Source organism: Aquarana catesbeiana, linkage group LG06 (genome assembly GCF_042186555.1).
Source record: "Aquarana catesbeiana isolate 2022-GZ linkage group LG06, ASM4218655v1, whole genome shotgun sequence".
Lineage (NCBI taxonomy): Eukaryota > Metazoa > Chordata > Amphibia > Anura > Ranidae > Aquarana > Aquarana catesbeiana.
Window position 1 is genome coordinate 14,268,231 of NC_133329.1, and position 14,682 is coordinate 14,282,912.

The 14,682-nt window shown below is 43.4% G+C and overlaps 1 protein-coding gene across 1 annotated transcript in view; it reads left to right on the top strand.

Moving 5' to 3' along the window:
- Nucleotides 1–14,682, top strand: part of LOC141148165 (uncharacterized) — a 39,895-nt gene that overhangs the window by 22,320 nt on the left and 2,893 nt on the right. Inside the window, exons 3-4 of the mRNA XM_073635351.1 lie at nt 11,700–11,829; nt 12,985–13,055. Coding sequence (XP_073491452.1) covers nt 11,700–11,829; nt 12,985–13,055 — 201 coding nt within the window. The remainder of the gene's footprint in view (nt 1–11,699; nt 11,830–12,984; nt 13,056–14,682) is intronic.

The window sequence follows — 14,682 nt, forward strand, 5'->3', positions numbered from 1 at the left end:
GATCACGTACCTGTACGTGATCCTGCACTCACAGGTCTGGGGTGCACACGTGTGCCGCCTAGCGACTCACTCCTGCTGTGATTGGACACAGCGGGAGCCAATCAGCGGGTCTGGCGGACACAATGTTTGCTGGGACCCGCCGATCATTTGCGAAATAAGGCAGACCGTCGCTCTGTTAGAGGGGAAGGTACTGATCCTGTGTTTCTGCTAAGCAGGAACATGGAATTTTGCCTTTTCCTAGTCAAAGCACCTCCCCCACACAGTTAGTAAGCACTCCCAGGGAACACATTTAACCCTTTGATTGTCCCTGATGTTAACCCCTTCCCTGCCAGTGTCATTAGTACAGTGATTTTTTTTAGCACTGATAACTGTATTAGTGTTACTGGTCTCCAAAAAGTGTCAAAAGTGTCAGGTGTCCGATTTGTCCACCACAATGTTGCAGTTCTGCTATATGTCGCTAATCATCGCCATGTGTTTAGTGGGAGTTAAACACAAGAGTTAGAGTATACAAGTCTTGGTGTTTGGTTGCTGTCTGCTGTCTGCTGTCTGTTGCTGTCTGTTGCTGTCTGCTGTCTGTTGCTGTTTGCTGGGGTGCTTTTGGGGGGCTTTTCCATTGACTTTTGCTGTCACTTTTTAAATAGCTCTTTTTTTTTTTTTGGTTTCATCAGTCTATCAATTAAGGGGTGTGGTTAATTGCTCACAGGTGACTATTTAACTGGTTGCAGGGCTCAGTGTGAGCGTGCTCAGTTTGAAGCAGTGGAGCTTGGTGTAAGTGGAACTGAATTAAGTGGGAGTTAAACACAAGAGTTAGAGTATACAAGTCTTGGTGTTTGGTTGCTGTCTGCTGTCTGTTGCTGTCTGCTGTCTGTTGCTGTCTGCTGTCTGTTGCTGTTTGCTGGGGTGCTTTTTGGGGGCTTTTCCATTGACTTTTGCTGTCACTTTTTAAATAGCTCTTTTTTTTTTTTTTGGTTTCATCAGTCTATCAATTAAGGGGTGTGGTTAATTGCTCACAGGTGACTATTTAACTGGTTGCAGGGCTCAGTGTGAGCGTGCTCAGTTTGAAGCAGTGGAGCTTGGTGTAAGTGGAACTGAATTAAGTGGGAGTTAAACACAAGAGTTAGAGTATACAAGTCTTGGTGTTTGGTTGCTGTCTGCTGTCTGTTGCTGTCTGCTGTCTGTTGCTGTCTGCTGTCTGTTGCTGTTTGCTGGGGTGCTTTTTGGGGGCTTTTCCATTGACTTTTGCTGTCACTTTTTAAATAGCTCTTTTTTTTTTTTTTTGGTTTCATCAGTCTATCAATTAAGGGGTGTGGTTAATTGCTCACAGGTGACTATTTAACTGGTTGCAGGGCTCAGTGTGAGCGTGCTCAGTTTGAAGCAGTGGAGCTTGGTGTAAGTGGAGCTGGATTAAGTGGGAGTTAAACACAAGAGTTTAAAACAGGAGGTTATAACAGGGGTCATAGTACCTGTGTAGTGTGAGTATCTGAGTGTTGTCTGAGTAGTGTGTGTGGATCGTTAGTACTGTGTATTGTGTACCTGTGTATTGTCTTGTTGTGTACCTGTGTATTGTCTTGAGTATTAGTGCCAGGAAGCTAGCTGTTAGGTAATTTGGACAGGGTAAAATTCCCCAATCCTCACTAAATTTAATAGGTACGATGCCCGGCGGGTGTGGAGAGGCGGCTCTTTGTACATCTTGCCGCATGTATGCGTTCCTTGATCATCCGATCGAGGGCGAATACTGCTGTGCAAAATGTAAGCACATTGTTTCCCTGGAAGCCCAGGTTCTGAATCTAGGGAAGCAACGGTCAGCACTGAGAAGTCCCTCCATACTAAAGGTGAGCCAGGAACGTACATGGCAGGTGCCGGCAGGGGCCAGCACAGAGGCGGGTGGAGACAAAGAGGTGCAGGCACTAGCAAAGAGTAGATGGGTGACAGTCAGGAGGGGTAGAGGGGGAAGTGCCAGAGAGGCCGTTCCAGGACTGGAGCATCCCAATAAGTACGCTCCATTGAGTGACATTGGTGAAACCAGTCAGGGACCAGCACTGCTGGAGATGAGGGACTCTCCTAGCTGCCAGGGGAAGAACTCCTCCAGTGAGAGTGGGGGGGCAGCAAAGGGAAAGGAAAGACAGATTCTGGTGGTAGGGGACTCAATTCTTAGAAGGACAGAGAGGGCAATCTGTAACCAAGACCTGAAGCGCCGAACAGTATGTTGTCTACCGGGCGCTCGGGTTCGGCACATCACGGATCTTGTGGACAGATTACTGGGAGGGGCTGGGGAAGACCCGGCTGTCATGGTGCACGTTGGCACCAATGACAAAGTCAGAGGCAGATGGAGTGTCCTAAAGAACGATTTTAGGGACTTAGGAGCTAAATTGAGGAAAAGGACCTCCAAGGTAGTGTTCTCAGGAATACTACCGGTACATCGAGCCACACCAGAAAGGCAGAGGGAGATTAGGGAAGTAAACAAGTGGCTGAAGAGCTGGTGTAGTAAGGAGGGGTTTGGGTTCCTGGAGGACTGGGCCGACTTCTCAGTCGGTAACCGGTACTATAGAAGGGACGGACTGCACCTAAATGAGGAGGGTGCAGATCTGCTGGGAATGAAGATGGCCAAAAAGTTAGAGGGGTTTTTAAACTAGGCGATGGGGGGGAGGGTCCAGAGACAGTGATAGCCAGCGCGGAAGATATTCCAGAGGGTAGTATTGGGGGCATTAGTGGTAGGTTAACCAAAGCACAAAAACACAAGGTGAGTATAGTAGCAAGTCCTAGTTGCAATCTTGAAACACCCAATACGAGGACAATATGCGACCAGTCTAAACTATGTGGCATGTTCACCAATGCCAGGAGCATGGCGGACAAGATGGGTGAACTAGAGATACGGTTGTACAAGGAGGATTTGGATTTTGTGGGAATTTCAGAGACCTGGTTCAACAGCTCTCATGATTGGCTGGCAAACATTCAAGGGTATACCCTATACCGCAAGGATAGAGAAGGTAAAAAAGGGGGAGGGGTATGCCTATATATCAAGAATAATGTACAAGTGAGTGTGAGAGATGACATCACTGAGGGGGCTAGGGAGGAGGTGGAATCTTTATGGGTAGAGCTCCAAAGGGATGAAGCTAAGGGGAAAATAATACTGGGAGTATGCTATAGGCCCCCAAACCTGAGGGAGGAAGTGGAGACAGATCTCCTATCACAAATTGGATTAGCAGCAAGGATGGGAAGTGTTATCATAATGGGGGATTTTAATTATCCAGACATAGACTGGGCGGAGGGAACCGCGCATTCATTTAAGGCTCGCCAGTTCCTTAGTGTTTTGCAGGACAATTTTATGGGTCAGATGGTAGACGCACCAACTAGAAATAAAACATTACTAGATCTACTGATTACCAATAATACAGACCTGATAACAGATGTGGTAATACGGGGCAATTTAGGTAACAGCGATCACAGGTCAATTAGTTTCAGTATAAATCACACAAATAGGAAACATGAAGGGAACACAAAGACACTGAATTTCAAAAGAGCCAACTTCCCTAAACTACAAACCTTGCTAAAAGGCATAAATTGGGATAAAATATTAGGAACAAAGAATACGGAGGAGAGATGGGTTTGCTTTAAGAGCATATTAAATAAGGGCATTAGCCAATGTATCCCATTGGGTAATAAATTTAAAAGAGCGAACAAACATCCTGGATGGCTTAACTCCGATGTAAAAATGCATATAAAAGCAAAGGAGAAGGCCTTCAAAAAATACAAGGTTGAGGGATCATCCTCAGCATTCAGTATTTATAAAGAATGCAATAAGAAATGTAAGGGTGCAATTAGGATGGCTAAGATAGAACATGAAAGACACATAGCGGAGGAGAGCAAAAGAAATCCCAAGAAATTCTTTAAGTATGTAAACAGTAAAAAAGGGAGGACAGACCATATTGGCCCCATAAAGAATGAGGAAGGACATCTGGTTACAAAGGATGGGGAGATGGCAAAGGTATTGAATTTATTCTTCTCCTCAGTCTTCACAAGTGAATCGGGGGGCTTCAGTAACCAAAACTGCAGTGTTTATCCTCATGACACATCACAGGAAGCACCTCCATGGTTAACAGAGGACGGAATTAAAATTAGACTTGAGAAACTTAACATTAATAAATCACCGGGACCAGATGGCTTGCATCCGAGGGTACTTAGGGAACTCAGTCAGGTGATTGCCAGACCGTTGTTCCTAATATTTACAGACAGTCTATTGACTGGAATGGTACCAGCTGATTGGAGAAAAGCCAATGTAGCACCAATATTTAAAAAGGGCCCAAAAAACATCCCTGGGAATTACAGACCAGTTAGCCTAACATCAATAGTATGTAAACTCTTGGAGGGGATGATAAGGGACTATATACAAGATTTTAGTAATAAGAATGATTTCATTAGCAGTAATCAGCATGGATTCATGAAGAATCGTTCTTGCCAAACCAATCTATTAACCTTCTATGAGGAGGCGAGTTGCCATCTAGATAAAGGAAGGCCCATAGACGTGGTGTATCTGGATTTTGCAAAAGCATTTGACACAGTTCCCCATAAACGTTTACTATACAAAATAAGGTGCGTTGGCATGGACCATAGGGTGAGTACATGGATTGAAAACTGGCTACAAGGGCATGTTCAGAGGGTGGTGATAAATGGGGAGTACTCAGAATGGTCAGGGGTGGGTAGTGGGGTTCCCCAGGGTTCTGTGCTGGGACCAATCCTATTTAATTTGTTCATAAACGACCTGGAGGATGGGATAAAGAGTTCAATCTCTGTATTTGCAGACGATACTAAGCTAAGCAGGGCAATAACTTCTCTGCAGGATGTGGAAATCTTGCAAAAAGACCTGAACAAATTAATGGGGTGGGCGACTACATGGCAAATGAGGTTCAATGTAGAAAAATGTAAAATAATGCATTTGGGTGGCAAAAATATGAATGCAATCTATACACTGGGGGGAGAACCTCTGGGGGAATCTAGGATGGAAAAGGACCTGGGGGTCCTAGTGGATGATAGGCTCAGCAATGGCATGCAATGCCAAGCTGCTGCTAATAAAGCAAACAGAATATTGGCATGCATTAAAAGGGGGATCAACTGCAGAGATAAAACGATAATTCTCCCGCTCTACAAGACTCTGGTCCGGCCGCACCTGGAGTATGCTGTCCAGTTCTGGGCACCAGTCCTCAGGAGGGACGTACTGGAAATGGAGCGAGTAAAAGAAGGGCAACAAAGCTAATAAAGGGTCTGGAGGATCTTAGTTATGAGGAAAGGTTGCAAGCACTGAACTTATTCTCTCTGGAGAAGAGACGCTTGAGAGGGGATATGATTTCAATTTACAAATACTGTACTGGTGACCCCACAATAGGGATAAAACTTTTTCGCAGAAGAGAGTTTAATAAGACTCGTGGCCACTCATTACAATTAGAAGAAAAGAGGTTTAACCTTAAACTACGTAGAGGGTTCTTTACTGTAAGAACGGTAAGGATGTGGAATTCCCTTCCACAGGCGGTGGTCTCAGCGGGGAGCATTGATAGCTTCAAGAAACTATTAGATAATCACCTGAATGACCGCAATATACAGGGATATGTAATGTAATACTGACACATTATCACACACATAGGTTGGACTTGATGGACTTGTGTCTTTTTTCAACCTCACCTACTATGTAACTATGTAACTATTACCAGTATAAAAAAAATAAAAATAAAATAAAAATCTATCCCATAGTTTCTAGATGATATAACTTGTGCGCAAACTAATCAATATACGCTTATTGGGCTTTTTTTTAACCAAAAATATGTAGCAGAATACATATTGGTCTAAATTGATGAAGAAATTTGATTTTTTTTACATTTTTTTATTGGGTATGTTTTAGAGCAGAAAGTAAAAAATATTGTCTTTTTTTCAAAATATTTTTTTGTTTATAGCGCAAAAAATAAAAACCGGAGAGGTGATCAAATACCACCAAAAGAAATCTCTATTTGTGGGGAAAAAAAGGACGTCAATTTTGTTAGGGTGCATCGTCACACGACCGCGCAGTTGTCAATTAAAGCGACGCATTGCCGAATCGCACAAAGTGCCCCCCACGCTATGTGAATGAGTATAGGGTATATCGTACCCCTACCCATTCACCTGAAAAAATGTCAAAAATAAAACACAGCACACAGGGTGTTAATGTAATTTATTAAGGCAGCTCCGGTGTCTCTTCCGACTTCTTCTCCCCCTCTCCAGCTCTTCTGCCTCTGTATTTTATTTGGGTACAATGTCGCACAACTGCGCAATTGTCAGTTAAAGTAATGTAGTGCCGTATCACAAAAAATGGCCTGGTCATGAAGGACTGAAGAGATAAATTACTGTGCCGAGAGTGGCAGCCTCACAGACACACATAAACATAAGGACAAGGGACCATTTAAAAACATGGAAACTCTTCCATTACATATGCTTTTCCTCACATGAAATATGGACAGGAGCTAACACTTTATCTGAGCCTACCTTTAAGAATTACTTTATTAGAATAGTTGGGGACTACATAGTAACCAGAAACTGATAAGACAGTTAACTAGTTGACAAGCAGAATTTTATGTACAGCACAGCTTCTAGAGTCAGCATAAGGGAAAAACAATTGCTCCTGCAATATACCCATCTATAAAAATACTAAATAGGAAAACATAATGTGATACAAACTGGCAGGCACTTTGTATCACATTATTTTCTCTTATTTACCATTTTTATATATGGGTATATACATTATTTTTATATTTTTATTATACCATATAATTTTTATATTGCAACATTTTTTGCACAGTGTTGTTGTTTCACAGTAACACGATGGGGGTGTGTGCTCGCTGGTCAGTGCTACACACTTCCTAGTGCGGCTTCTCCAGCTCTCTCCTCTAACAGGAGACGTGACTAGTGCACGGACGGTGACAACCTCTGTGTGCAGTCTTCGGGTGTCCCCATGCTGTAATATACCCGGATGGTGTCCCGGAGCATCAGAGGGTTAGTTTCCGGCTTTCCTTTCCAGATTGACAGATATGACCCAATCACACGTCACCGGAAGTGACATCTGTGGGCCACAGGGCAGGTGTTTCATCAGAACCCGCGACCCGTCAGATATCGTAACGGAAGTGACGTTCCGTCACCTTCATCTTGCTACACCCCGCAGTCGCCACCAGTGAGGATACAATGAGAAGGCGGCAAGTGGACATCTTGTTACACCCACCGGAGTCTTGCATTTTACACTTATTTTTAACAGTAAACTTAGGTTATATAGTTAAATACAGTATTTTGAAATACCTCTGACTATTTTGATGTTCATTTTTGAAAGCAGTGGTGTTCTGTCAAATTAGCAAACCTGTGAGATGAGCAGGCTTGCCGCTGCTTTTAAAATTCAACATCTAAACAGTCCGACGGATTTGTAAATACTCTATTTTACGATATAAGTTGAGTTTACTGTTAAAAATAAGTGTGCAATAAAAGACTCTGATGGGTGTAACAAGATGCCCGCTTGCCTGCCTTCTCACTGTATCATTACTGTGGAGGAGTGCGGGGTGTAACAAGATGGTGGCGACCCAACAAAAGTTGCATTACAATTTCTGACAGGTCGCTGATTCTGACAAAACACTGGTGTTTGGAACGCACAGCATGGCCATCCTTCTGGGAATCTAGCTGCCATGCGTTCCAACGGCCAGAGGACACAATGTCATGGTGTACACACATCAGAGCCTCTTCAGCTCTTCCATCTGACATCCATCTGGCCACTAGGGATGAGCTTTATGTTCGGGTCGAACATGAGTTCGATTCGAACATTGGCTGCTTGCCCGTTTGCCGAATAGGGAACAATTTGGTGTGTTCGCGGCACATTTGAAAGCCGCGGAGCACCCTTTAAAAGTCTATGGGAGAAATCAAAAGTGCTAATTTTAAAGGTTAATATCCAAGTTATTGTCATAAAAAGTGTTTGGGGACCTGGGTCCTGCACCAGGGGACATGTATCACTTCTAAAAAAGTTTTAAAAACGGCCGTTTTTTCGGGAGCAGTGATTTTAATAATGTTTAAAGTGAAACAATAAAAGTGAAATATTCCTTTAAATTTCATACTTGGGGGGTGTTTGTAGTATGCCTGTAAAGGGGCGCATGTTTCCCGTGTTTAGAACAGTCCGAGAGCAAATTGACATTTCTAAAGGAAAAAAAGTCATTTAAAACTACACGCGACTATAATGAATTGTTGGGTCTCAGCAATACAGATAAAAGTCATTGAAAAAAATGGCATGGGATTCCCCCACAGTCCATTACCAGGCCCTTCGGGTCTGGTATGAATAATAAGGGGAACCTCGAACCAAAATGGAAAAAAAAATTGCTTGGGGGTCCCCTCAAATTCCATACCAGGCCCTTCAGGTCTGATATGGATATAAAGGGGAACCCCACGCCAAAATTTTTTAAAAAATGGCGTGGGGTTCCCCTTTACATAATGGTAACAGGGTCAATGTGGTAACTTGGGGACAAGTCCTTTATTAAAAAATAAAAAAATAAAACTGTCCCACAAAGTCTTCTTCTTCTTCTCTTGCTCCGCCGACGAATCGAAAAAAAAAAAAAAGATGCACCGACCTGCCTCCATGGGAGGCAACCGCCGTATGATGCGTCCTCGCAAGTGACAGTTCTTTTATAACTGAGGGGGTGGGGTCACCCGGGGACGTCACCGTGTGGCCCCACCCTCAGTTATAAAAGAACTGTCCGCTGTGAAGACGCGTCATACGGCGGGTGCCTCCCATGGAGGCAGGACGTTGCGGCTTTTTTTTTTTTTTTTTCTTCGGTCCATCGGCAGAGCAAGAGAAAAAGAAGAAGACTTCGTGGGATGGAAGGTTCTGGTGTGGATTTTGAGGGGGACCGCCACGCCATTTTTTTTAACCTTGGCGCAGGGTTCCCCTTAACATCCGTACCAGACGTGAAGGGCCTGGTATAGATTTTGGGGGGATCCCCATGCAATTTTTTTTTTAATTTTGGTTCGGGGTTCCCCTTAATATTCATACTAGACCCAAAGGGCCTGGTAATGGACTGTGGGGGAATCCCATATTGTTTTTTTCAATGACTTTGATGTGTATTGCCGGGACTGACAATTCATTACAGCCGCGAGTACTTTTAAATTACTTTTTTTCCTTTAGAAATTTTGCTCTCGGACTGTTCTAAACACTGGAAACATGTGCCACTTTACAGGCATACTATAGACACCCCCCAGGTACGACATTTAAAGGAATATTACATTTTTATTGTTTCACTTTAAGCATTATTAAAATCACTGCTCCCGAAAAAAGGCCGTTTTTAAAACTTTTTTTAGCATTGATCCATGTCCCCTGGGGCAGGAACCAGGTCCCCAAACACTTTTTATGACAATACAGTAACTTGCATATAAGCCTTTAAAATTAGCACTTTTGATTATTCATGTTCGTGTCCCATAGACTTTAACGTTGTTCGTGTGTTTGAACAAATTTTTTGCCTGTTCGCATGTTCTGCCGCGAACCGAACCGGGGGTGTTCGGCTCATCCTTACTGGCCACTATTGGCATCGCCCTCCACTGTGGCCACACATACACCTTTCAATTACATTTACCCTACTACAACAAAGTGAGAGTGAGTATTCATTTACATCTTTTTCAGATCTGTCATGATCAGATGCACAGTGCAAGGTGCTTAATGGTACAGAACAGTATGTTATATACTGTATATGAACAAAGTACTTGAGCTTCTCTTTTTGTGTGTTTGCGCACAGGGATTTATTTGTATGTGGAGATGTTCAAGTGCATGCACAATATGCTTTGTGATATATGTCCCCAATAGGGGGGTTATTTATGTATGTGTATATCCAACTACATTAGCCCCCCCTCCTCACCCCCACAGGAGGGATGAGCCTAAATCACATGATCTTAGTCATCCTATAAAGACCATCTACCTGCATTCCAAACTCAGCTCTGAAGAAGAGGGGATACCCCTCGAAACACACCAGTTTCTTTGGACTCTACATCCCACAACTGTTCCTTGCCAGCAGATTTTGCTGGATGGGAGATATGGTGGACTTTGATACAATTTGCTTGATTTTATCACTCGTTTTTTGAGTATATTTTTAAACTTCTTACAATATTAAAGTGTTGCAAATCTTAATGCGCTGGGCTGGTGTGCCCTCTGTTCCCTTTTTCTTTTTACAGCTTCTAGAGTGCCAAAGGCAAAACTGCGTAATGCGCAACATAGATTAGAGAGTGTAGTGGTCAGGAGTATGATATATACCACATAGCATAGATAGTTCAGTGGTAAGGGGTGTGCAATGTGCAGCACAGCATAGAGCATGCAAATAATGTAATAGGGGTGCAGGGTGTAACATAGTGCTTAGATACTGTTCTGTGGGGGTTGAAAATTGTCATAAACATTGGAGGTCAGTGGGAGAATGAATGTACTAGTGTCAGTGGTCAGTAGAAGGAAAAATGTTACAACATTACTGGCATGCAAAAATCCCCCTAAAAGATGATGGTCCATGGAAGGAAGAATACCCCAACATGTTCCCCCTAACAGATGACAGTCCATGGAAGGAAGAATACATAACATGTTCTCCCTAACAGATGACAGTCCATGGAAGGAAGAATACCCCAACATGTTCCCCCTAAGAGATGACAGCTCATGGAAGGAAGAATACCCCAACATGTTCCCCCTAACAGATGACAGTCCATGGAAGGAAGAATACCCCAACATGTTCCCCCTAACAGATGACAGTCCATGGAAGGAAGATTACCCCAACATGTTCCCCCTAACAGATGACAGTCTATGGAAGGAAGAATACCCCAACATGTTCCCCCTAACAGATGACAGTCCATGGAAGGAAGAATACCCCAACATGTTACCCCTAACAGATGACAGTCCATGGAAGGAAGAATACCCCAAAATGTTCCCCCTAACAGATGACAGTCCATGGACGGAAGAATACCCCAACATGTTCCCCCTAACAGATGACAGTCCATGGAAGGAAGAATACCCCAACATGTTCCCCCTAACAGATGATAGTCCATGGAAGGAAGAATACCCCAACATGTTCCCCCTAACAGATGACAGTCCATGGAAGGAAGAATACCCCAACATGTTCTCCCTAACAGATGACAGTCCATGGAAGGAAGAATACCCCAACATGTTCCCTCTAAACAGATGACAGTCCATGGAAGGAAGAATACCCCAACATGTTCCCCCTAACAGATCCATGGAAGGAAGAATAATACCCCAACATGTTCCCCCTAACAGATGACAGTCCATGGAAGGAAGAATACCCCAACATGTTCCCCCTAACAGATGACAGTCCATGGGAGGAAGAATAATACCCCAACATTGGTATCAATGGTAAGGAAAACATTGCACCATTGATCAGAGATGAAAATATTCTCAATCATTGGTGTCATTGGAAGGAAGAATATTCCCCACAGTTGGTGCCACTGGGAAGGTGGAACCATACAGGTACCATTAGGCAGGAGGTCACTCCTCCTCACTGTGCCAGCACCTGGCACCAGAACATGACATGTAACTGCAGGAAATTTGGAGGATTCATCTCTCAGACATTATTCTCAATGCCTAAAAGGTGAAATCTGATCGAGGAGGAGATGGAAAGTAAAGATTACAGTTTCTCTAACCTTTCAATAACGTTTCCTATATTTTTCAGGAAATTTGCTGAAGGTAAACCAGGAGGTGGAATGGGTTGAAGACTTTAATAAAAATGTGGACAGAATGTGGGCTGAATTGAATAATGAGGACAGTTTACAGGATTTAATTGTCCCAATTCTTATACACAGGTAAGAACTAAAAATGTACTATGGGGTGTTTGTGACAAAGTGGGGAACGGCAGACAAACCCGTAATCAGATATATTAGCAGCCTGTGTATTTACATTTTTCTTATGTTCGACCAAAGGTGAACTCTTTTGGGAAAATCCAGCAACAGAACAGAATGGGAGTGGGATAAAAAAAGGAAGCAATTACAAGATTATCTGCAGCTCAGACCATTAAATCCTTCCCCTTTCCATTGCACTTAAAGTGGTTGCAAACCCTTACAAACCCTTACCCTTGTGGGTTGTGCAAACCACTGAAGATACTGTACAGTATGTCAGAGAAAGGGCTCTAGATTATAGCAATTATCTCTGGGGTGTGAAGCCAGGATATGGAGAGTATGGATCAGTTTCCTATCACACAAAAAAGTTGTAAATCACCTTCTACACTGGGTATATCAGTAATATCAGCATTCAGAAGGGCATACGATGAGACCGCATTCACTACAATATGATCACTTGTAAAATAATAAACATATACTTTCCGTTTAAACAAGCAACCAAGCACATATTTCTAAGTATGCTGATATGAATAAAATAAAATAATATATTAAAATAAAATATTATACATGCTTGTATACAAAACACCCAGGAAATCTGACTTAATTCAGAGGTCTAAGATAGCTTGAGGCCATATTATGACGCGTACACATGAGCAGACTTCTCGTCGGACTGAACTCCAAAGGACTTTTTGACGGAGTTCCGACGAAACGGACTTGCTTACACACGATCACACCAAAGTCTGATAGTTTCTAACATGATGACGTACGACCGGACTAGACAAGGAAGTTCGATAGCCAGTAGCCAATAGCTGCCCTTGCGTCCTTTTTGGTCCGTCGGAATAGAATACAGACGAACGATTTGTTTGATAGGCTTGGAGTCCGTCGGAAAGATTTGAAACATGTTCTATTTCTAAGGTCCGTCTGAATTTTCGACAGAAAAGGTGCGATGAAGCCCACACACGATCGGAATGTCCGACGGAATCGTTCCGTCGGACGTTTCCTGCCGGAAAGTCCGCTCGTGTGTATGCGACATTAGAGGCAATCCCTGAGGTCCCACACAAAAACACACAACAAAAATTAGCAATGCATATAGGGAATTTGTAATAAATTTTTTTTTTTCAGTGTAAGAAACAATATCCAAAAGGAAGCTGAGACGTACAGAGAACTGCTGAACACGGCACGTGAACTAACTGGTATTTGTTTTTTTTAGGTGGTTGTTGTTTTTCCTCTCCTCTTTGTTCATGTAATGGTAGTCTTTCCTCTGTCTATCTCCTCCTCTTTCCTTTCTGTCTATATAATGACTGTTATTTCTCCATCTATCTCCCCCCCTCTCTCCTCTCTATATAATGACTAGGGAGGAACTCGATGTTCGAGGGGAACGTAAGTTCCCATCGTACATCGGGTGTTCACCTGTTCACCGAACAGCGAATTTTAAGGGGCGTTCATGGGAAATTCGAGCGCCGCAAAATGCCCCATAATGCACTGTGAGTTAGCAGTGCATTGCTGTATGATGATTGGCCAAAGCATGCACCTGACCTGCATGCTTTGGCCAATCTACAGCACGCTCTGCTGAGAGCCATAATTGGCCAAAGGCAGGGTGCCTTTAACCAATCATGACTCAGGGGGACTAAGTCCACGCCCCACACTATATAAGGCTGCTTACAGAACGGCCCCAGTGTGAAAGGGGTCTTATGGAAAGGGTGCCTGTAGCATGTCCAGCTCTGAGATCGGGAGGCTGCAGTGAGGTTTGCTGTGGGGAGAGCGGAGATCATAGGAAAAACAGAAGAGATAAGGTGAATGAGGAGATGGGCAGGAAGATCGGTGTAAGGAGAGTCTAATTGCAGGATTGTACTGTGAGAAATGAGCAGACAGAGGGTGGAGGGGTGAAGGGGGTAAAATGATCGGAGGAGCAAAGTGAAAGTAACTTATCTTAAACAAACACCGGGAAGGAGAGCAACACGATGCAGTTATCCCATAGTTGAAGCGGCTAGAACAGAGCAGGAGGAGAATGACCGCCACTTCCATCTGCCAGGCAGGAGAATCATCTAATGCTCCCAGAGCCCCCTTTTCACACAAATTAACACTGCGCTCAGGGTAAGTTCCCTCTCTTCCCACCCCTTGTACCAGCACTGCTCTCCTCTCTGTCTATTTAATGACTGCCTTTCATCTGTCTATCTCCTCTTCTCTCTCCTCTCTGTCTACTTAATTACTGCCTTTCCTCTGTTTATCTCCTCCTCTCTCTACTCTCTATATAATGACTACTTTTCCTCTGTCTATCTCCTCCTCTCTCCTCTCTCCTCTCTGTCTATTTAATGACTACCTTTCCTCTGTCTTTATCCTCCTTTCTCTCCTCTCTATCTATATAATGACTACCTTTCCTCTGCCTATATAATGACTACCTTCCCTTTGTCTATCTCATCCTTTCTCTCCTCTCTATCTATACAATGACTACCTTTCCTCTGTCTATATAATGACTACCTTCCCTCTGTCTATCCCCTCCTCTCTCTCCTCTCTATCTATATAATTACTACCTTTCCTCTGTCTTTATAATGACTACCTTCCCTCTGTCTATCTCCTTCTCTCACCTCTCTGTCTATATAATATATGTCTTTCCTCAGTCTATCTCCCCCCACCTCTTTGCCTATATAATTGTAGCACTGACCCCCTAAGGAGCTGCTGATATTTCATTGGGCCTGTACTCTGCTCTTCCACCCCCAATAAATTGGCTCAACCCACTTGACACAGCTTTGAAACAGTGTTGGTGTGAAGCTTAACAACAAAGGACAAACCCACAATATACAATACACCAATAATGCACCT